Below are 19,758 nucleotides of genomic sequence, written 5' to 3'. Positions count from 1 at the left end.
ACTGTTGAGAAAGGATAATCAAAGGAACTTCTGACACTCAGGTGGTCTAGGCTGACCTAGATGGGAGCCCTCTTTCTACAGATGCATGGAAATGCTAGATAAAGCATTGCCCTGTCTCTAAATGGAGACAAGAATAACTGCTCACTAGCCCAGAAAACAATGCACAGATTACACTTTTCCCTAGAACTTGGGAGAAAAGAATAAAAAAGATACCCGTGAGAAATTGAAACTCCAAATTTACTTCAACACATGATATGGAGCCAAAAGCTGAGAAATTAATACGAAATTTAGTCCAGGATGGATTAAAATCCTTAAGTTTCTGGCAGAAGCAAGCAAAAACTGCCCTATACAACACTCTCACAATTTGGGTCATATCAAACTTCTGTAGAGTTAGAGGGAGGAAAAAGAAATTCACAGTAAAAACTTACAGACCATAGGAGAAAATAAGCAACAATAAGGAGAATCAATAGCACAAGAAACAAGACAATAGAAGCTTAAGTATTGTGCAGTGTTGGGCAATCTTAAGCAAACTGTAAAATACCTATGTTTAAAATGATTGAAACAATTTTAAAAGAAATAGAAACTTCAATGAAAAAAACAGGACATTACCAAAGACCAGGCAAATTTGTACAATAAGCATATAGAAGGGAAAATACACTCACTGAAATTAAAAGTTTAACAGTGGTGTCATAGAAAAAAAAGCAAAGAAAATAGCATTAAAATTTTACATACGTATCCCCCTCCTAATAAAATGAGACTTTTAAAGTAAACTGTTGTTAGAGAAAGCTTCTTTATTCTTGACATGATTTGGATAATTGCTGTGTATTCACAAATATGATATCCAATGCACATACTAAAAATAAATTTGCAGCTTATGAATGAAACTCAACAAGATATTGTTGTTTCCAAATATCTTAAGCTTCCAAAATATTCACAAATCCCTTGTTATTTTTAAATCTTACTCAAGGCTTAAGATCATTGCTTAAGTTCTAAGATCACCGATTCTTATTTTAAAAAACACCATGTTCACCAGAAAGATGAGCTGTTGTTTTTAACATAATTTTGCATTTCTGGTATGAATTTCAATGTTTCACAGCTTTAAGCCTTAATTTTTTAAGAACGTTTTATTGTTAGATTTTCTTCTTCACCTTTCCTTCCTCCTTCCCCTTCCTTCCTCCTGTCCTCACTGCCGCTCTTTTTCTTCCCTCCCTATCAAAGTGTGGAATATTCAGCATGTTCCAAAAAATACATCCTTTCTTTTAGCTTATGTTTAAAAAAAAAAAAAATTCTGCCTTTTACATGCTTGTTCTGACTGAGACATGAGAAGGTTGAAAGGCATTTCTAGTTCACCCTGTTTTCATCTTGTATATCCTCCCTTTCCCTCTCCATCAACAGTCTTGGTAAAATTGTTGGACTGTTTCCTAATTCTCATTTGAAAGTTGTAGTCCAGATATAGCAGAGGTGAGGAATAGGATTAAAGGAAAGAAACAGTTCTAAAGAGCTGGCATAGTGGCCAGAATGCAAAAGGAGGAAACTGTGTTCTAATCACAGCTTCTGGGTTCCATCAGAAATAATAAAACCACCAAGCAGAGAATGATAATTATGAAGTATCATGCTTTACATAATTTAATTTTTAAGACTGAGAGTTATTAGTCTAGTTGATGATTCATCTTTAGTTCTGCGGATTAACAATACAGGCTGTAAATTTAGAGCTAATTGAAAAATGGGGGTTGGAAGAGTTACAGCAGTCAGATCCCGATTATTCATGCCCTTATTTAGTGCTATATATTTCTAGCCCGTCCTTTCTTAGAAATGTATGTTTTGGAAAGATTTTTCAGATTCAGAAGCTTTGATAGAGAGTTGAATTTGAATGCCAGTTGTGGTCTCAATGTGCATTCTGATTTACATTAAGGAAGAAGCTCATTTTAAAAACTGAAGCTCTAAAGGAGGTTTCTTCTGTTAGGAATGAGTTAGGAAAGCTTGAGTTTGCAAGGAACACAGATGACAACAGAGAATTTGTTGTGGCTTTAGAGAGGGGGGTTTGTTTAGTTCCCTAGCCAGAAGTCTGGAGGCGGGCTGATGCAGGCGTTAGTTCTGCATCTAGGCCATGGTAGGGCTGCTGGCACTGTGATTCATCATGATGGCCCTGTGTCTCAGCCGTCCAAAATAACAACTAAATCATGAGGGATCCGCCGGCCAGTGATTTTATTTAAAGATGACAAAAGGTAGGAGGACCTAGGGAAGAGGTAACTGGACCGTTTTAAAATGTGTTACTTAGTCAGATTTATTTTTACTTTATTCTTCACATTTAATTTTCTATCAAACCAAGTTAAAATATTATTGAAAATTATTGTAAGTTTAAATACTACTGTGTTTTCCTTAACATAGTGGGGAGAACTGACACTCAACTTTGAGCATATGCTCCTTGGCCCAGAATGAAAACAGTAGGCCTCCACCCACCACCAACCCTTAACTGTTGCTCACTCCTCACTGCCATTTTGTCTAACACAATTCAGTGGAATGGAGTAAGGAGTCTGTTATTGTTCTCTAAAATAACCTTTTTGGGGCACCTGGGTGGCTCAGTCAGTTAAGCATCCAACTTTGGCTCAGGTCATGATCTATCTCACAATTGAGTTCAAGCCCCACATCGGGCTCTGTGCTGACAGCTCAGAGCCTGGAGCTTGCTTCGGATTCTGTGTCTCCCTCTGTCTCAAAAATTAACATTAAAAATTTTTTTTAAATAAATAAAATAAAATACCTTTTTACCTTTACAAGTAATATATTTTAATTCAGTACATTGGAAAATAGAAGCAAAAATGGAAAATGCCTGTGAAGCCACCCCAGAAGTTATTACTGTCAGCGTTCAATCTAGATCCCTCCAGATAAATAATATGTAAAAAAAATGTGAGTAATATGTGAATACCTACTTACATACATACTTTTTTAAATATAAGGATATATCATTTTTAAATTTTTTTTAACGTTTATTATCGAGAGAGACAGAGCGTGAGCAGGGGAGGGGCCAGAGGGAGAGGGAGACACAGAATCTGAAACAGGCTCCAGGCTCTGAGCTGTCCGCACAGAGCCCGACGCAGGGCTCAAACTCACGAACCGCGAGATCATGACCTGAGCGGAAGTCGGATGCTCAACCGACTGAGCCACCCAGGCACCCCAAGATATATCATTTTTAAAAACTAAAATAGAGGGGCGCCTGGGTGGCGCAGTCGGTTGGGCCTCCGACTTCAGCCAGGTCACGGTCTCGCGGTCCGTGAGTTCGAGCCCCGCGTCAGGCTCTGGGCTGATGGCTCGGAGCCTGGAGCCTGTTTCCGATTCTGTGTCTCCCTCTCTCTCTGCCCCTCCCCCGTTCATGCTCTGTCTCTCTCTGTCCCAAAAATAAAAAAAAAAAAAAAAAAAAAAAAAAAAACGTTGGAAAAAAACTAAAATAGAATTAAACCTGTTTCTCACCTACTTTTTTCACTCAAAAATCAATTTCCTGTTCAGATGTTCTGTTTAACATTTTAACATGAAAACTCAGATCAGCTCTGCAGACCACACAGTTATTCCTTATCAGTCCCCCAAACAGAGTAATACTATACACATCCTTAATCTTTAATCATTGTTTCCTTTCACAGATCTATTGGTTTAAAGATGGAAAGCAGATCTCTCCAAAGAATGATCACTACACCATTCAAAGAGATCTTGACGGGACCTGCTCTCTCCATACCACAGCCTCCACCCTAGATGATGATGGCAATTACACAATTATGGCTGCAAACCCTCAGGTAAAGATTAAGGGTATAGGTCTGGCTTCAGTTCTGTGCATAGTGCTTACAGGCATTTATTTGAAGAAAGGAACTGTTTAATTAAAAAGGTGGAATCTTATTTCTTTGACTTGAAATGATTTTCCCAAATTTTACATCCATCTTGATTTCAGAAGATAGAAAAATTCTTTATTAGTATCTGTTTCATCAGGTGTTTTTCACATGAGTAATTCCAGTGTAGACGTGCATTCTTTCCACCAATGTTACTGAGGGCCTCATAGGTACACTTATGCAGGTGATGGGGTTGCAGTGCTGGACAGAAGAAAGTCCTGAGATAGAAAGTAAGCCAGTAAACAAATACATAAATAATATAATTTCAGATGGGATTAAGTTCTATGAAGGAAAAAAAAGGAGAAAAGTGTAGTGAGTGACATATATAAATATGTTGTAGTAAAAATCCTCAAAAAAGTAAGATATTTAAAAGAAATACAGATATACTTAATTCACTGGAATTTAAGTCATATATAAGTGTAGATAAATTATAATTTTGATAGCACCTGCATATGGCATTCAGGATTATTTGTTTCCATCCAAATGTTTTCTCTTGTATTTGCCCTTAGATTTAGGGTCAAAAAACCAGCTGACTCCTTTAGAATTTAACAGGCAGCTACTGGTACCAAGTCCCCAGTTCAAGCCTGCAGATTCCTTTTTGAGTACCGTATATATTTGATACACTTTGCTGGGTACAGAGGATGCAAAAGTGAGTAAGGAGTGATTCTGTACCTTAAGACCTCCATAGGTGACAGGGTAATTTTACAAAGTCAGCAGAAGTCACTTTAAAAAAAAAAAAGAAGAAGCTAAAATTAACAATTATAGAACTAATGAAGATTGTCCAGTTATGTTTTTTAAATCTCTGATCTATTTATATCATTCCATATTTCATTATTTCTTTAGAAGGAAGCATGAAATGTTAGAAAATGATACAAATAATTTCAGCAAAGCTTACAGACCTCTAACAGTTTGCGCAATGTTTGTCCTAATATTACATTGTCATATAAACATCTGTTTCTGCAATACTACTAAGATTAGAATGGAACTCGAATTCTCCACAAATCAGGTTGTGAGGGAGCACAGCCGACTTCACTGTCACAGTTTCCATGGTAAATATGCACTTTCTCCAGGTTCCAATTTTTCAATCGGTGAATACATGACCATCACCTTGAAAAATAGTCAAAAGTGCAACTCTTACTGAAAGTTACGTTTTAATACTTATTTGTGTTCATATTTGGAGGATTTGAGGGAACAGGGGAACAGAAGTGGAACTTGCTTTTTTTTCTTATTGTATTTTCAGTATGTTTCCTTCAATATTATTAACAAATTTCAATTCTCAATTTTCTGCCTTTAATTAAAATAATAGAGAACTCCACAAAATCCAGACTTTTTCTTCATGCTGGGTCCTTTGTTCCTCTGTCCCCTAGAAAGCCTGGGATATATTATGGAGATCGAATTAACTGTGTTCCAGCACTCCCCAATGCTGGTCCCGATGTTGATTTTGAGGCATTTTTCCTAGCGAATGTTTTAAACTGTTACTGGAGTCAGCGGTTTTATAGAACAAAGAACATAAATGTAAAATTGCAATTATGAGTCTGTTTCTAGTCTTCTTCAAATTATACTAACCTAGTTTTACATATGGAAAAGTTCTAAACGGGGAAGGACTTGCTGCTCACGGCCAATGGCAGGGTGCAGAGTTGGAGACTGCGTGCCAGCCTCTGAGCATTTAAACTACTGACAAACTAGTTGAAGTCATTCGATATCTATTGAAGTCATTAGATACAGGAGGGCTGCTGAAGATCCCCTTTGTAATACAGAAGAGGAGGAAGGGAAAGAAATAACACCACAAAGGCCAGAAATGTCGGACAGGGTTGATGCTACCGAAGAGCCTAAATGGTGTCGTTCAGGAGTTAAGAGCATGAACTCTGGCATCAGACAGATCTGAGTTGAATTTCTACCTCTGCCACTCACCACCTATGTGACCTTTAGCAAGTGGCATAATTTCTCTGTGCCTATTTCCTCTTCTGTGAAATAAGAGTAATAATAGGGATTTAAATAATATACTTGGTTTACCTGGCATATAATATGCTTTCGGTAAAAGCTAGTTATTGTCATTATTTTAATTCAGAGACCTAATAACCCTGTCTTAAAGCAGCAGCCCTAAACGTTGGCAGGAGCCTGTGGAATCAGGATGTGAAGGATCAGTTCTGTTTCTAGATACTCCCCTACAGAACTGTTAGAGAGTAGGCAAGTCAGTTCAGGATGGAATTTCTACCCAACATGTTGCTGGTGTGTGGTCTTCTGACCTCCTGGCTTCTCCTCCTTACCACCCCCATGGGAAAGGAGTCAGGCGGCAGATGTGACCGTGCCACAACTGCCACAGCTGTGGGCTTGGGTGGAGGGAGCTGGGAGCAGGAGACCCGGCCACACCCACAGCACAGCTGACGGGAGCCACACAGGAAGCTGGGAAGTGGCTTTGCTCCCAGCACGCTCAGGGCCCTCATCTCAGTCCCCAGCCCCCAGCGAATTCTGCTGCTTAATTCTGCTGCTTTAACCAAGCCCCGGGGTAAGTCCCTCTGTTAACTCTCTCTCAATCTTGGCCTCTACCCTTTGAAGAGGAGACAAAGGAATGAGAAGTGCACCAGTTTACATCAGGTTGCCAAAAGCCCAGCCCTTCTAACAGAATGTCCCATCTCACCTGGGATTTCAGCAAACAGTAATGTGACTGCCCTGGGTCTGTCAGAGGGAGCAAAAGATTCAAAGAGCTCCGAGGCCACAGTAACCAGAGCACTTCCTGATACCAAGAATTCCAACTACCTCTCAGTGTGAGTTGATCCACCCAATATTTTAACTTAAAGAGGGTGAGGCTAAATTAAGTCTCCTTTTCTACCTAAGGACCAGGGGCAGGCATAGGAGGGGGAACTTGTGAAGAGAATCTGAGGAAATCCTAAAAGTGGGCACGCAGGCCTCAGATTGAAATTGCTGTGAGAGAATTTTTAGATTTAGGGTACTTGGTATTACATGCCATTCCAAGTCTCAGCATGTTGCCTGGTTGATTTTAGTTTCGAGAGTAAAACTCCTTTCCTCTCCTGGCGTCTTCAATACTGAGCAAGTATGTGCAAATATGCCACATGTAGGTTTTGTGAGTTATCACCTAGAAATTGGAACAAACTCTACCATTCATTAGAAGGACAAAGAGGTATTTAAACCATGACAAACAGCAGACCATTATCATTTGTTGCTATAGGAATACCATAATAGAAATGTCTAACAGTGTTTTATTTCATCTCTACTTTATAACATCTTTTATTGTATATTGAAGTATTTTGCCATTCTTGTAATTTGATTTAAAAGAAGCATGATAATAAGGCACTGGAAAACATTTACAGAGTCAAAGCTGAATTTTTCAGGACACACTAATCATGAACATATAGTCAAAAGAAAACTTAAGTTGATTCCCCAATTCCTTGATGCCATTTAGTTACCTTAAACTTTTTTTTCACACTTTAAAAGCATTTGGTTTGAAAGGGAGACAGCTCCTTCTATTTTTTTCTGGTACACTGGACTGTACATGACGTGGAATGACCAAGGGAAAGAGGAAAAGGCTGGCCTGGAAAAATGAGTTCAGTAATGAAACACAGACGGCAGGGCTTTCCTGAGCAGTGGAAAATAATTACACAAAGCAGCCGGGAGAAAGGGTGAGAACCAAGGAAAGAGAGGAATACTAAAGGTTAGCAGAATATTTTACAGAATAGTTTTCCACCTGGGTTAACCTTTGGGGAATAAGAAACACGTTAAGATATTATTGACTGCATCCAAATTCTACTTGGGATGGAACCCACAGCTCCAAGCACATACTGGACTGTGTATCACACACCATGTGTGCGGCTCTGGCAATTCATGAGAGACCAAAGCAGTCACATAGTTTAGTGAAACAATGAGTGATTGTGCGGTGCGACACCAAACATAATGCCAAAATGAGGATCGCACACTCGGTTTAAGACGCAAGTAAATCTAAACATGAATGTTTTACTTTTTGTTGTGTTGCTAAGTTACGCTGTGTTGCACTTGGAGTTTGGAAGGGCTGTTTTGCAATTTGATGTTTCCTCAAGTTGCATTATGTATACAAGTGGCAAGCTTATATAAAGACCTGTGTGCCACAGTTAAATTTCATAAGCTAGGAAATATAAATGTTATTTCCATATTATACAAATAATTGGCTTTGCGTGAGGCATGAATAATCTTTACAAGCTGAATGTTTAATACATAATCACTTTAAGAATTCAAGCTTATTACTTGTTCTATAGCTTTAAACTCTGTGGATTTGTTTGGAATAGAAAAGTAACACACAGCTGAATTAAATTTAAGAAGTTGGTTTGCTTGTGTTTTGTTTTAGCATTATAAGGTTTCCTGGCTCATTTCAAACTTTAAACATTCACTTCCATTACTCCTTCATGTGTTAATAATAAAGTAGATAGAAATGAGAAAGTTAAAAGCAAACGCAGCAGCATTAATGTCCCTCAGAGCCCAGCAGTCACAAGGATTACTGGGGTTCATTTGCACATTAATATGATTAAAATTTTGTATGACCTTCATAAATAAGATGGTCAGACTTAAAAATCTGAACTTTCAATTGCATACACCAGAGGCATCCTTTCAACAGTGTTACAGTGAATTCTGGGATCTTTTTTCTAACTAAAAATATCAAAATTATACAGCTTATGAGTTTGGGTGCTTTCTAATTTTTTTAAATGCTTATTTATTTTTGAGAGAGAGAGAGTGACAGAGCATGAGCAGAGAGGGGCAGAGAGAGAAGGAGACACAGAATCTGAAGCAAGCTCCAGGCTCTAGGCTCTGAGCTGTCGGCACAGAGCCCAATGCGGGGCTTGAACTCACGAGCTGTGAGGTCCTGACCTGAGCCGAAGTCAGATGCTTAATCAACTGAGCCACCCAGGCGCCCCTGGATGCTTTCTAAATGCTCCTGGTCATTTACTGATTAGTAATATGTATTTAGCCAATAATACTGTATTATCAAACTAACAATTCTGCTTCCTGAAGGTCATGACTTCCCCTTTTATGTTCAGAAGTGAAAGATGGTGTAGGAGTTAAAAACGTGACAGATGGTGACATATTCCTTTTTCTTAAATTTGGGTAGTTAGGAAGATACTCTGTGGCACTATTTGTGTATATGGTTCTAAGCGGTAGTGTAGAAATCTTGAAAACACTGTAGAAATGTGTAATCTTGACAAAGCAGTATACCAACCTGTTGTTATTTTTTGGAGATGGAAGAAGAGGCAGGGTTTATCCTAAGTGGAGTCTAGTGGTTAGAGTTGAGTAGGACAACTTTTATCTCATACCTCAAATGCAGCCATTACATAAATACAGTGACTATAGCAGTGTGCTTGGCACCTTTCAAACAACAGCATAAATTTTTCCTTTGGAGTAAATTATATCCTAATACCGAAAGAGAGAAAGAAAGAGAGAGAGAGAGAAGGAAAGAAGAAAGAAAACCTGTTGCATATGAAAAAATAATTTTTTTTGAAAAAAAATGTTTTTAAAACAATTCTAAGGGATGCTTCATGTCCATCTGGTTGTTATGATAATTATATCCATATTCAGTGCTATAATAATTTAACATTTTGAGTGTTTACTGTGTACAAAACATAATACTAAGTACTTTACACCTACTAACTCATTTAATCTTCATAAGAACCCCTGCAGGATTGATTAACTATATGGTCCTACTTTATCGATGAGGAAACTCAGGAGGTTAAATTACCTGCCTAAAGTCACTCAATTATAAGGGACAGAACTGGTTTACAAACCTAGACTGACTCCAGAGCTAAGGAGTGTCATACAAAGGTGTCTGAGGCTCATCCCAGCATTAAGAGCACTGAGGGGCAGGGGAGACACTCATTAAAAGAGTTATTTTAAGGAATTAAAAAGGGGGGGAGGTAAAAGCATACTCAGGCAAAGTATAACCACTTGGAAAAATTTACTGCAGTCAACCAAGCTGTTGGGACCCCTGAAAATCATCCTGGTGCATGTCTGTGCATGTATAATGTCTCAGACTCACAGTAAAAATACCAGCAATGAGGGGCGCCTGGGTGGCGCAGTCGGTTAAGCATCCGACTTCAGCCAGGTCACGATCTCGCGGTCCGTGAGTTCGAGCCCCGCGTCAGGCTCTGGGCTGATGGCTCGGAGCCTGGAGCCTGTTTCCGATTCTGTGTCTCCCTCTCTCTCTGCCCCTCCCCCGTTCATGCTCTGTCTCTCTCTGTCCAAAAAATAAATAAAAAACGTTGAAAAAAAAATTAAAAAAAAAAAATACCAGCAATGATTAATAATGGTAACTTGGTAACTTATGACATCGAGTACCATTTGATATTTGGAAGATGAAGATCATCTTGGGTTACATCATTTAATCTTTACAACATCCATGTGAGACAAATATAGTGCGCTGGTTTTTACAGAAGAAACAAAGGCTTGAACAAATTTGGTGATTTGGCCAAAGTCTTCGGAAAGTCAAAACTCAAATCCAGGTTAGAGAAAATTTTTTTCTCTGCTTCCCCAAATTCAAGGTTAAAGATTGAATTTAACTTACATCTTTCTCTAACCACAGAAATGATAACTTAATGTTAACTTCCCTTGTGGGTCCTCTGGGTTTTACACAACGAGGAAAAATGTATACAAATTATATAAATCTATTTTAAGATATTCAGATTAAAATTATTTGCTTAAGTAGCAAAGCAAATACTAAGGAAGTCATATCCCATATCAGTACAATTTTGAAGCTATTTGTATAAAACGAAATATAAAATTCCTTGCCTTTGGCTTCCAAAAGAACCATGGATCTTACATGTTGACTTGTTAAATCAGTTACTACAATGGATCGATTGCATAATTTTAATGGGGGTCTTCTAAACAAGTCACGTCTAGATTTTCTGTAGCAGGCATAAGACTTAGAGGGGTTAGAGAAAATTAATTTTCAGATTTCAGGCTGGCTTAGGGGGGCCTCCCAAGGGTTTGGCAAGAGATTAGCATGAGAGAACTGACCTGAACTTCAGACGCAACAAATCTAAATTAGAAATAATCCCTCTCGGGGTGCCTCAGTGGCTCAGTGAGTTAAGTGTGTGACTTCAGCTCAGGTCATGATCTCACCATTCGTGGATTCAAGCCCTGCGCCAGGTTCTATGCTGACAGCTCAGAGTCTGCTTTGGATTCTGTGTCTCCCCCTCTCAGCCCCTCACTTGTGCTCCATCTCTCTCTCTCTCTAACAAATAAACAAACATTAAAAAAATTTTTTCTTAAAGAATTCCCCTCATAATGTTCTACTTCATGTCTCCTTGGAAATTTTCAAGAAAGGCCATGTTTAAATATGACCTCAGTAGCAAGTACTGTGAATGCCAGGGGAAGTTACATATCTAGTGGGGTAACACTTCTTCAGTTTTCTTTCTTTACGACCACCTCTTTCTATCTGATAGCCCCCGGTTCTTCTCCTGTCTGTATTACAGCACTATGTGTCTTTGCCTTTTCGGAGCGGTCAAGTCCCCAGAGAAGTCCAGTCTGCGGGGAGACCCTGACAACCCTGCTGACTAGATTCCCACCCTTCGCTGAGTCCTGCTGTGGGGTTTCTGTGTGTCCCCTCCAGCACCGTGCCCCCCTCACGTAGTTCGTCATCGGCTGGAACTCAGAAAGCAGCTCCTCAAAGCATACAGCACACCTTTGCTCCTGTTACCTGCCAGTACTGGCAACTTGGAATGAAAAGGAGATTCACTTGTCAGTTCTGACTCTAAGTGCACATGAAGGCAGCTCATCCACTATGAGCTAGAAATCACTGAGTCTGATCATTAATAATCTGCTTATCATCTTTCCTCTCTTGCCGTTCCCTTCCGGCCATCATCAGAATTTAGAAGTACAGCTGCTCACATTCTCCTAAGATGTGAGAGAAGAAAATCACTGATTTTGCCACTCTGCTAGTAATCGGGGAAAAATTAAAAGAAGGGGCTAAACCAAAAAGCCAGAGTAACAGTGGTGATTTATTCATATCATCTGAGTCCTCTAAGTATTACTTTTGTCTATCCTAGGAGAACATTTATCAATTTTTCAATTTGACAAGCAACTTTAAGAGAGAAAATCTGAAAGAGAAAATATGGTTTTCATTACACAGGCCCATATCATATGACCCCCCCACACACACACACACATATTTTAGATATTTAACTACTTCTGGTTTTTAAGTCATGATTTTGCTCATTTCATGCGAATATGATGACCTATGTATGGGTCATTATACTCTCCTTGACACCCCCATGTGTATTCTCACATAATGTTCATTTTATCATGCTGGCATCTCTTTAATGTATGGTTTTTGGAAGAGACACTACTAACATTTAAAAAATATATTACTAAAAACATATGTTAGAAAACTAAAATCATCTCATTTGATTTCAGAATTAGCTACAACCAATAGATACTCGACCATGAAAATGGAATTATCGCAAGAGAGTAATGTCCCCCTGCCATAGTTCACAATCCAACATTGTGTCTTAGGGAGACCATAGCAGATTACAATGAATTCATGAAGGATTGTCATTTAAAGACCATTCTAGATAAAACGGTAAAGCTTTTTTAAGAGTCCTAAATCAGACCTAGTCACGGAGTTCCTTAAATACAGAGCACTGAGGAGTTTAACTCAGGGAAAGTACATTTCTGAGAGGGATTGGTGTCATTACTAATATGGTCTATTTATTGGTTAAGAAATAATGTCTTATGGAGAATAGGACAGTAAACACGGTGGTGCTTGAAGGTTAGCTGTTTTGCTTGCAAATCATTTCTTTTCCTGATGTCTCTGACAGGGCCGCATCAGTTGTACGGGACGGCTAATGGTACAGGCTGTAAACCAAAGAGGTCGCAGTCCCCGCTCTCCCTCAGGCCATCCTCATGTCAGAAGGTATTTCACACGTTGCTTCTCATAGGTGTTACTACGGTTTCATTTCAGTTATTACTATAAATTCAACACTACTAGAACCGTGATAGGACCCCAAAAGTGAACACAGTTGCCAGACAGAAGAAAGTGAATACAATCTTAAAATGATACATTGTACAGCTCCCTGATTATTCTTGTCTGCAATTCAGAAACGGGAAAGGAACAAACGGTTGCCAATGTCGCTAAGCCCAGTTAGATATACTATCACTAATTTGTTAATTGGGGCCCAATTTATGTATGAAGATATCAAGACTCAACACCTTTAAATGGCAGCACATTAATGTGAAAATACCAGTAAACGATACACAGATATTCAAAACCAAACTTCTCCAACCAACAGCTGTCTAGACTGCCCATGACAAATTATTGCCACTGGATTTCTTAAAATCAGCTAGTTTCCTAATGTTCACATTTCAGTCACTTCTAAAGAGTTTATTTTAGATGACAGTTTTGTAGGTAAGGTGTGTCCTATTTTAAATGCTCAACAAATACTTGCTAACAATAGAGTGTGCTTTCTAGTCCTAGTTAACCCTGAGTTTGTGCAAGGATGTTGATGGAGTAACAGTAGGCAGAGACAAGGAAAGGATATTGCACTTAAAAAAAGAATATGGTAAGTCAACCAGCCTGTCATCTTGGGTTCCTATTTAGGTGTTTTACACAGTATGCTCAAATAGCCCAGACAGTAAACTACAGGCCACAGATGCAAACACTTTTGGTGAAGAGAATGCATACTAAGTTAGGCTCACAGAAGGTAAGCACCAAACAAGTGGTGTTTCTACACCTCCTCGTGACTGGATGCACAGAGCCCTTTGTTCAACAATTTGGAAGACAATTCTGGCTCTGAAACACAGTGGGTTTAATTCTAACTTGTTTGTGGCAGTGTCTGTTCACAGGAACCTGTGCCTGTATGTGTGAATGTAAACACAACATAGTACCACATCCATGCTCTTGCATTTTTTTCCTTCTGCTTCGCTTGTGTCTTCAATACATTTAAGACTGTCCGTGTGCCAGTGTCTCCTAGGAAAGCATTTTGTTCATAAATTAGACCTGTAGTTAGAGAAGAGGAAACTATCTAAAACTGGGAATTACTGACCTATTAATTATACTGCTCTTTCATTTGTTCTACTTTTTCTGGTTAAATGTTTTTAAACTTCTCTTCTAGTGATTAGTGACAATCTTGTTCCTTTCTTACATCTTCCCTGCAATTACTTTAAATTTTATTGCTCTTAAAGGTGCCTCGAGCAACATACTTAAAAGTGAGAGAGGTACACAAAATATGGAAGATTTGCACAATTTTAGTTTAAAGCTAAAAAATACATAATGTTTTCCTGGTTAATATGAAAAGGAATTTTGATTAGAAAGATCTGAAATTCTTACAAAATAATAAGAAATGTTAATTTCCTATAAATTTAAAATCATAGTGGGAAGTTGTAATTACTACTGAAAAAGATTTGGCAAAAAATGAGCAGCAGTTGCTGCTACTTCTCATATAGCTTTCGAAAGGATTTAGGAAAAAAATAGGTTAATATAGAGTACTTCATTTTTTCCCATTTCCCCTTTTATTATTCATATTAGCTCTAAGAATTAGGATAGCAGAGTTATTTAACACCAGAAAGTAGCAGACTATTAAATTTCTAATAAACTTGGAAATGAACAAGGTTTTGCTTTTTTGACTTTATGTGTAAACTGTAGGAGTAAGAATTAGGTAAGGAAATTATATTATTGCTCCACATATTATTAAAAAAATAAATGACTGAGAGTCTGAAAATAACTTCTGTCTTCCCCTCCCCCTCCCTCTTTGTTTTCTTCCTTTCCTTTCCTTTCATCTTTCTATCTGTTTATTATCTGTCTTGTGCTAAGGCCTCGTTCTAGATCAAGAGACAGTGGAGATGAAAACGAACCAATTCAGGAGCGATTCTTCAGACCTCACTTCTTACAGGCTCCTGGAGACCTAACTGTTCAAGAAGGAAAACTCTGCAGAATGGATTGTAAAGTAAGAGCTGGTTATTGCCTGCAAATCTCTGGCTTCCCTTCTCCCCTCACTGACATGACTCTTGAATTCCTTTTAGGGAAATTATGTAAGGTATACATACATCTTTAAAATGTTTTCCAGCATCATCGGGGAAAAAAATGAAATATACTAGATGTTTATATATTGTTTTGTCATTCTTTTAAATTTTTACTAAATGTTTTCTTTATTTAGAACTCTATATAGCATACTGTACAAAGTCACTGGGAGGTTTTTTCCCTTTAAGTTTCCAATTTTGTTGAAGTAGTAAATGTGTTAAATCTGTTACATGTCCTAATAATTTATCTTCATTCTTTTTTCATATAAATTTTGTAGTCATGTATCTACTCTTTTATTCCTCCCATTTCCAAGGTTAGAGTGACATCCTTCTCTCACCCTTTTTACAGCAAGGCTTCTTAACCCAGGGTCCTTGGGGAGGCAGCTTTCATTAGGTGTGTGAGTTTTGAAATTGCATACAAAATTATGTATATGATATAGCTTTCACCAATTTCTCAAAGGAGCTCAAGGCCAGAAATGTTTAATTACCACTGCTCTGAAAATTTTTTTGATTGTTTTGGTTTTTTGCCCCATTATTTATTATAAGTTTTAGCTCTTAAATATGGAAAAGGTTTTTAAAATTATTTGGAGTCCCTCTGCTGGTTCCATCTGGGATTGCAGAACACAAATGTAAGGTACTTGAGTATTAAATCTAGGTTTATAGAAATGTGTTTTAAAAAGTACTCTTCACAGAAGTATTTTATTTTCCAACATAATTCTCTCTACAGTATAAGTACAAAAGTTGAGTTTCAGCATCTGTGTATTTATATGTATATTTTTGGTCTATAATTAATTCATATAGACTACCTGTAAGATGACATTTAACAGAGTAAATTTTATTTTAGTTATTAGATGATACCAAGGGATTATTATTTCATGTGTAAAAATGTCTAAAAAAATCTATATTTTTTTAAGAAAAAAATTATCAGTATATGTAAGCTTTAAGAAGAAAAAAATCAAAGTAAGCCTTATATCACTAAAGCAACAGATAGATTTACCCCCAAAAAAGCACCACTCCCCTGCTTTTAACCCATTAGGTGCATTCCTAGACACTAACTACCGTTGACCTGGTGCTAAGTGCTAAGGGCAAATGACTAATCCAATCCCTCTAGTAACAAATCTGCTCATCTCCCGCCTCCCATCCCCATATGAGCTCAGAGCATGTATCTGTTCAAATTATGACCTGCTTATAATGACCTTAAATTTCTGAAATCAGGCCTTCTTTACACAACCAGAAAAGCTGGAATTAGAATAGGGGTAGAAGAAGTGGGCATTTTCCCTTTGCCTTTAATGTGATTAGGTCTGTACTGGCAGAGGTGCACGTGGATCAGTGGTTTGAGAGTGCACAGTCACTTTGAAGGACTCTCCTACTAAACATACCATGACCTCAGTCAGGATCTAACCTAGCAAGGTGGCAGTGAGCAGTGCCACCTTATTTCTAACCTTGGGAAAGGCCTGGAGCCTGACCAGGAGTGTCCACTCCCTCCCCCTCCTCCTCCCACCTCCTCCTCCTCCCTCCTCCTCTTCCCTCCTCCTCCCACCTCCTCCCTTCTCCTCCCACCTCCTCCCACCTCCTCCCTCCTCCTCCCACCTCTAGTGACCTCCAAACAGGTAAAGCAGTGTATGTGGAGAGCTGAGGGAGAGCAGGTGCCCAGATGGAGAACGGAGAGCCTGCCCTCTCCGAAGCCAAGCTAACTACTGCTGTTTGTTTCCAAACTGTCTTCATCCTTTTAGCCAGTAATTTCAGTTTCCTTACTTTTTTCCCTTAAATTCTCAAGAACTTTGCTATATGTGCAGAGATGGGTATCTTATAGATACTCTTTTAAACGAGAGTATCACGCGGCAAGAATGGAACTTGGCAGAGCTGGTTTTTCAAAAGAATTATTTTACAGTCCAAATGACATCTTTTTGTATGCAATTTCCCACTAGTAAATCTGGGGTGGGGGTGGGAAAAAAAAAAAGCCTTCCTTAATGGTGCTTTTCTTCCCTTGGACAATCAAGGGCAAAACTATAAAGAGCTGACAGATGGCAACCATCCCTACCCCTTCACAGCACAATGTGTTATTAGCAATTAAATGTGCTTTTATCTGGTCTCTGGTCAACACAACTGTCATGCTCTCAGGATTTTATGTTTCCATTGTGATGCTAATTTGTTGAGATGGCTTTCTGGGTAATTTCATATTGCTCTTGTTACTTAATTTCAAAGATGATAAAATAATAATAGCTCTGTGTGCTGATGGATGCATTAACTGATGTCTCCATAGCTATGGCAACCCTTTGATAATAAGCTTTATAGTGTATAAATGCCAGCTGAGTGTGTTATTGTGGTTGGACACCTTTTTCCAAAGAGCTCAGCGCCCTGATCCCAGTAATCTTCATAACCCTGGTGAGGTAAGACAACAAATTTTTTTAAGTCCCCTGTTTTCCTTTTCTCTAGGAAATAGAAGAGATCTAAGATATCTTATAAGAGATCTAAGAGATACAAGAGATGTTTAGAAGGGAGTCCATGATTGCTCAGTAAGCCATTGAAAGGTTTAAGCAAAAGAGTAACATGAGCCGACACTAAAACCCATCCTTGTAGTACCAAAGGAGGAATCATGGTGGTTTCCCAGCTATTAACGATTTTATTGTTTCAGTATTAGAGAAATTTATATGCTCCTTTCTGGTTTAGGTCAGTGGGTTACCAACCCCAGATCTAAGCTGGCAACTAGATGGAAAACCTATACGCCCCGACAGCGCTCACAAGATGCTCGTGCGTGAGAACGGGGTGCACTCTCTGATCATAGAGCCAGTCACATCACGAGATGCTGGCATCTACACATGTATAGCCACTAATCGAGCAGGACAAAACTCATTCAGCCTGGAGCTTGTGGTTGCTGGTAAGCAAGTCTGTGAATTTTTTTTCTCTCAGAATGAGTATCGGCTGTAAAAATGTAAATTGATCCTGCATTATTAAACAGTATGGAGAACACATAAAACTGCTGAAAAAAACAGAGTGTATCACCAAAGTAGCCAATTAGGACACAAGACTTACCAGATCAGAAACATTACTTGTTTTCAGTGTAGCCATTATTATTTATCTTTCCCTTCTCCCATTAGCCTGGCCAAGAGAGAGGAGGAATTTAGCAGCTGTTCTGGTCATTCTCTTTCTCATGTGTGAGTTGGCCTCCAGTGTTCCATAGAGAAGGAGCAATGGCGGCATGGATTCCAGAACCAAACTTATATATAGGATTTGGCTGATGCATAAAGTGCTACCCAGTTTTTAAAGTAAGAGGCATTGGCTTCAAAATTCAAAACTTCTAAACATTATCATTTACCCCCAGTGTCACAGTCATATTCAGATTTGCTTTTTAATGAATTACATACTATTAAATTTTGTAGAAGTACATAATGTTATATAAAGTTTTACCCTTAGATAAGGAAGGTTTATAGTATCCTTAAGAGTTGAGCATCTATTATCTGTTCTCTTTTAAAAAAGAAACAGTGTTTATTTCTCATATCCCTATTTGCAAAGTGCTTCCTGACCACTGTATCACCTGGTCCTCATAAAAGCCCTAAGAGATAATTAGAGCAAATTTTCTTCCTCATTTTACAGGTGTGGAAATGAGGGAGTGTAAGCGACTCTCCCAGGGTCCTATTTAATTAACTGAGGGCCAGATTCCCATAGTCTGTTGACTCCTAGTGCTCTTCCCCACATGATGAGTCTTTACTTCTCTTTCAAGAAATAAAATAGCAATGAGAATAAAGCCCAGGAGGTCGTGGCTAAAATCCTGGATAATGATGCTAATTAAGGCACCAGGACATTTTTCACACACAAAAGTCATAAATACCTGGGCTGTTGTAGTATGTCTTAACCGTGCTTTTAAATTTTACATCAAGTATTTGATATTCCTACACAACTAGGATCAATTTCATCCATTCCTCTAACCATCCCTCCTCCAACCAAAACCGTTCAGCGTTCTCCTGTTTAATGTTCCCTTGGGTCATATCTGTCCTCAGGATGAGACTTGAAGGTCTGAAAGACACAGGCATCCTGGTGTGCCTGGTCAGCACTTGCATTAGAAAGGTGGCGGTGCACAGCGATTACAGGTGTCATGTCTTTGGCGTCAGATCTCAGTTCTAATCCCCACTCTCGTCCGCTGGCTATGTCCTTTGGCACATATATAACATCTCTGCAACCCAATTCCCCCATGTGTAAAATGGGGACCATAATGCCTCACAGAACTTTTATAAGGATTATGTCATTTTAAATGTTTATTTTCGAGAGAAGAGAGAGACAGCGTGAAATGGAGAGGAGCAGACAGATAGGGAGACACAGAATCAGAAGCAGGCTCCAGGCTCCGAGCTGTCAGCACAGAGCCCAACGCAGGGCACGAACCCACAAGCCGCAAGATCATGACCTGAGCTGAAGTTGGATGCTCAACCACCTGAGCCACCCAGGCGCCCCAAGGATTATGTCATTTTATAAGGATTAAATCATGCAAAGCTCTGTATCATCAGTTCCTTGTGTAGCAGTGCTCCCAAATGGTGGATGTTCTTCCTACTGGAGAGTGGCTTTGACGTTAAGGTTCATTTTATGCCTTGTATGCTCTTTTCAAACTGGGATCCAGAAAAAGAATATTGAGTGAGGTCTGGTCCCACTTTCCCTCAAACAGCCTAGGGCAGGAAACCATATGAAATACGGTTAATGAAATAAAAGTATAATCCTCTACATCATTCAAGGTCTTAGAGAGTCTTAGGTGTTTGAAATTTTCAGGTAGAATTTTTATTCTCTTCACCTGTTTCTCCCCTAGCTGTTTTGCCTTGATATATTTGTCATCCCAAAGGAGAGGGTGGTTGATAAAAACATGCATCCTCAAGTTCATTATTGGGAGCTGAGAAGAAAATACACTTTA

General features: G+C 38.8%; 2 protein-coding genes across 6 annotated transcripts in view; one reads left to right on the top strand and one right to left on the bottom strand.

Annotated features, from left to right (window-relative positions):
• PALLD (palladin, cytoskeletal associated protein) overlaps positions 1-19,758 on the top strand; it is a 408,233-nt gene that overhangs the window by 383,504 nt on the left and 4,971 nt on the right. For all 4 annotated transcript variants that reach the window (XM_058720931.1, XM_058720930.1, XM_058720933.1 and 1 more), the window contains 4 exons: positions 3,633-3,782; positions 12,668-12,762; positions 14,659-14,791; positions 17,535-17,742. In XM_058720931.1, the coding sequence (XP_058576914.1) occupies positions 3,633-3,782; positions 12,668-12,762; positions 14,659-14,791; positions 17,535-17,742 (586 nt within the window). The remainder of the gene's footprint in view (positions 1-3,632; positions 3,783-12,667; positions 12,763-14,658; positions 14,792-17,534; positions 17,743-19,758) is intronic.
• CBR4 (carbonyl reductase 4) overlaps positions 3,777-19,758 on the bottom strand; it is a 97,438-nt gene continuing 81,456 nt past the window's right edge. The window contains exon 5 of one of the 2 annotated variants that reach the window (XM_058720937.1): positions 3,777-4,090. In XM_058720937.1, coding sequence (XP_058576920.1) covers positions 3,969-4,090 — 122 coding nt within the window. In that variant the 3' untranslated portion in view covers positions 3,777-3,968. Of the gene's footprint in view, positions 4,091-4,128; positions 4,596-19,758 lie in introns of those variants that run through there. The other variant, XM_058720939.1, reaches the window with a different exon arrangement.

Source organism: Neofelis nebulosa, chromosome 3 (genome assembly GCF_028018385.1).
Source record: "Neofelis nebulosa isolate mNeoNeb1 chromosome 3, mNeoNeb1.pri, whole genome shotgun sequence".
Taxonomy (NCBI): domain Eukaryota; kingdom Metazoa; phylum Chordata; class Mammalia; order Carnivora; family Felidae; genus Neofelis; species Neofelis nebulosa.
The sequence above is the reverse complement of the archived record's forward strand: the minus strand, read 5'-3'. Positions and strand labels throughout refer to the sequence as shown.